The sequence below is a fragment of the Rattus norvegicus genome, chromosome 1, assembly GCF_036323735.1.
Source record: "Rattus norvegicus strain BN/NHsdMcwi chromosome 1, GRCr8, whole genome shotgun sequence".
NCBI lineage: Eukaryota > Metazoa > Chordata > Mammalia > Rodentia > Muridae > Rattus > Rattus norvegicus.
The window spans coordinates 167312477-167315538 of NC_086019.1; the positions used below are offsets into that span (position 1 = coordinate 167312477).

The 3062-nt window shown below is 38.0% G+C and overlaps 1 protein-coding gene across 1 annotated transcript; it reads left to right on the plus strand.

Annotated features, from left to right (window-relative positions):
* Window positions 1-830: 830 nt before the first annotated feature.
* Or51ab3 (olfactory receptor family 51 subfamily AB member 3) lies at window positions 831-1784 on the plus strand. The gene has a single exon (NM_001000148.1). It carries the CDS (start codon window positions 831-833, stop codon window positions 1782-1784), a length of 954 nt encoding a protein of 317 aa, NP_001000148.1.
* Window positions 1785-3062: the final 1278 nt, after the last annotated feature.

Below are 3062 nucleotides of genomic sequence, written 5' to 3' on the forward strand. Positions count from 1 at the left end.
CACACACACACACACACACACCACATCAGAGAATATTTAGTGTCATTGAGAAACCATTTTTCTGACAAAGCAATATTGGAATAGGTTTTATTAAGTTAATTAACAGCTGATAGAACATAACAAATTAATAGTAATTTTTAATGTATACAGCCATGGGATCCCAACATTATTCATATATGAGACACCTTCAGTACATTTTTTTTAGCCACAGCCCGTACAATCCATCTCTCCCAGTCTCTGATCAGCAATCTGGCATTTGATTCTATCTTCATGTACATGAGATCAGGCAGCATTCATGTTTTCTATTTCTCTTTTTTTCACATAACAAAAATGATAAATTCTTGCCTTTGTGTCTTTCAGTGATTTCTTCCTTTTAAAATTTAAATGAACAGATATTTTGTAATTTATGCATCCATACAACAGTGAATGTACAATCATTTTCTTCTCAGTTTTTGGCATCATAAATGGTACATATGAATAATTCTATATGTCTTTATGATGGTGCATTTTATTTCTACTAAATTAATAATAGTGCAATCACTGGGTAAATATTCAGTACATCATCAGTCTGTATTTTACTTTAAAAGAAACTGTCAAAACATTTTCCAATAGAGGTGGTACAATTTTATGTCCCATCAATACTTTTTGAAAGTTCTAGTCGTTCCAGTTTCTGTCTAAAATTTGATGACCAAATTTGAAGTCTCCATGTCTTGGTTTTTTCTTTCATGCATTAAAAATATTGTTTTCTTACTGCTCAGTTATCAAGTTTCTGACTTGATATGTCTTTTATAGGTCTGTGAATGCCCTGACTGCTCCACCTACGTCTCATCATGTCAGATTTGAATGCTACTTTGAATTGTCCCACTTTTTCCTTCATTGGTATCCCTGGTCTAGAGGCTGCACATATGTGGATCTCCATCCCCTTCTGTCTCCTGTACCTGGTAGCACTTGGAGGCAATGTTCTTCTCCTCCTTCTGGTTAGAGCAGAGCAAAACCTTCATGAACCCCAATTCTATTTTTTGGCCATGTTAGCCCTCACAGACCTTGGCCTCTCACTGTCAACGATGCCTAGTGTCTTGGCCATCTTCTGGTTTGATATTCATGATGTCGGTCTGGATGCCTGTCTGACACAAATGTTCTTTATTCACACTCTCTCCTCTGTAGAGTCAGGGGTTCTGGTGGCCATGGCTTTTGACCGCTTGGTTGCTATCTGTGCTCCATTAACCTACACCAGAATCCTGAATCACCATACTGTGGTCTGCCTCAGTGGAGCTGCCCTCATACGAGGAGCCACTTTATTGGCCCCTCTGCCATTTTTCCTCAGGACGTTTCCTTTCTGTGGGGCCAATATCCTCTCACACTCCTATTGTTACTACCCAGATATGCTTAACTTGGCCTGCGGCGATGTCACATTCAGCAGCGTCTATGGATTGGTCTGTGTGCTCTGCACATTTGCTGTGGACGCAATCTTCATCTTAGTTTCGTACATGAAGATCTTGGGCACTGTGATGAAACTGGGGATCCAAGATCGAAACTGGAAATCGCTACAAACCTGTGTCTGTCACCTATGCACAGTTCTGGTGTTCTACTTGCCTCTCATCAGCCTTGCAGTACTGCATCGTTACACCCAGGAAACATCTCCGATTCTCTACACCACCATGAGCAATGCCTACCTCCTCATGACCCCACTGCTAAACCCGCTGGTTTATAGCCTCAAATCCAGGCAGATCCAAGCTGCCTTGCGCAAGCGATTTGGAGTGCAACGTGTTGTTGCTGGGGAATGAGGTTTTTCTGTGTATGAAAACCTGCAGTGATTTTAAAAATATCATTCAGGCTCAACTGAGTGCCAAATAGTATTCTGGTCACCATGAGTTCTAACACTAAATAGTATTCATTCCCTCAAATAAGGGGCAAAGGATCAGCAGAAAGCTCTCAAAAGAGCACAAAGATGATTGCGTTTGTTGACTAATGAGCGTATATTTTGGTAGTAATGAGGAAAAATCCTAATTCAAACTTACTGAATACTACCATGACTGAGAAGCTGAAGGATCTAACTCTGTGTCATACATAATTCATGAAGGTCTAGCTACAGAGTTAAATGAAGATAACATGAAAATGGATGATAAGTATGTGATCATATAATTCACAATACCTGATGACAACATAATAATCGTCAATAATATAATTAAAGATACTCTCTGGAAAAATATTTTTTAAACATCTAAGAAGGGGTTATTCTCATTCATTGAGAATTGACACATTACTCAGACCTTGTCTGTTTCCAAGTTAAATGTAGGCATTTAAATCTTGCCTTCCAAAACAGAGAAAGAAAAATCAATTATCTCTGATGATCAATAAGCTCGTAACAGCATAACAAAGGTCTGACTCTGTTTTAAGAAACTTTAAAGGCTTACCATGTGGTATTGGTCAGTCCTGAAAACATACATACAATTAACGTTATACAGACTGAGAATGCTGTATGTAGAAATATATAATCATATACATATACATATATGCATGTAACAATGATTAGTGAATAAGGAGGTTATGGCTTTGAACAAAAGCAAGGATGTGTATATGGGAAAGCTTTCAGGAAGGAAAGGGAAGGGGAAAATTCGGTAATTACATTATAATCTGATCAAAGAAAAGAAGTAATAATAATAAGAAAGTTAAGTGAGACTTGAAATAATAGTTGAACTCATTGATCATAAAATTTTTACAATTATGATTGACACATTTACTAGTTAGCAGGAAAAGAAGACACCGTTGTCATACAGTTTCCACTCTAGTACTAAAGTCAAGGCAAAGCTTGCAACAATGTAATTGGTGGAGCCTGACCTTGCTTTGACTTAGCATATGAAGGGGAGGAAGACAGTGAGAATCAGGATCAAGAGCTTCTCAGAAGATGGACATTCCATGAGTAAATAATAAAGGACTGAAAATGATCTTCATTTCAAAAGCATTTGCCTGGTTCTGCTCTGTTAGACACTTACTGGCTAGAGGCAGGTATTTTAATAAGCATTGAGTGCACCCTTTCTCTGGGAAAGAGATTATTTAAGAAG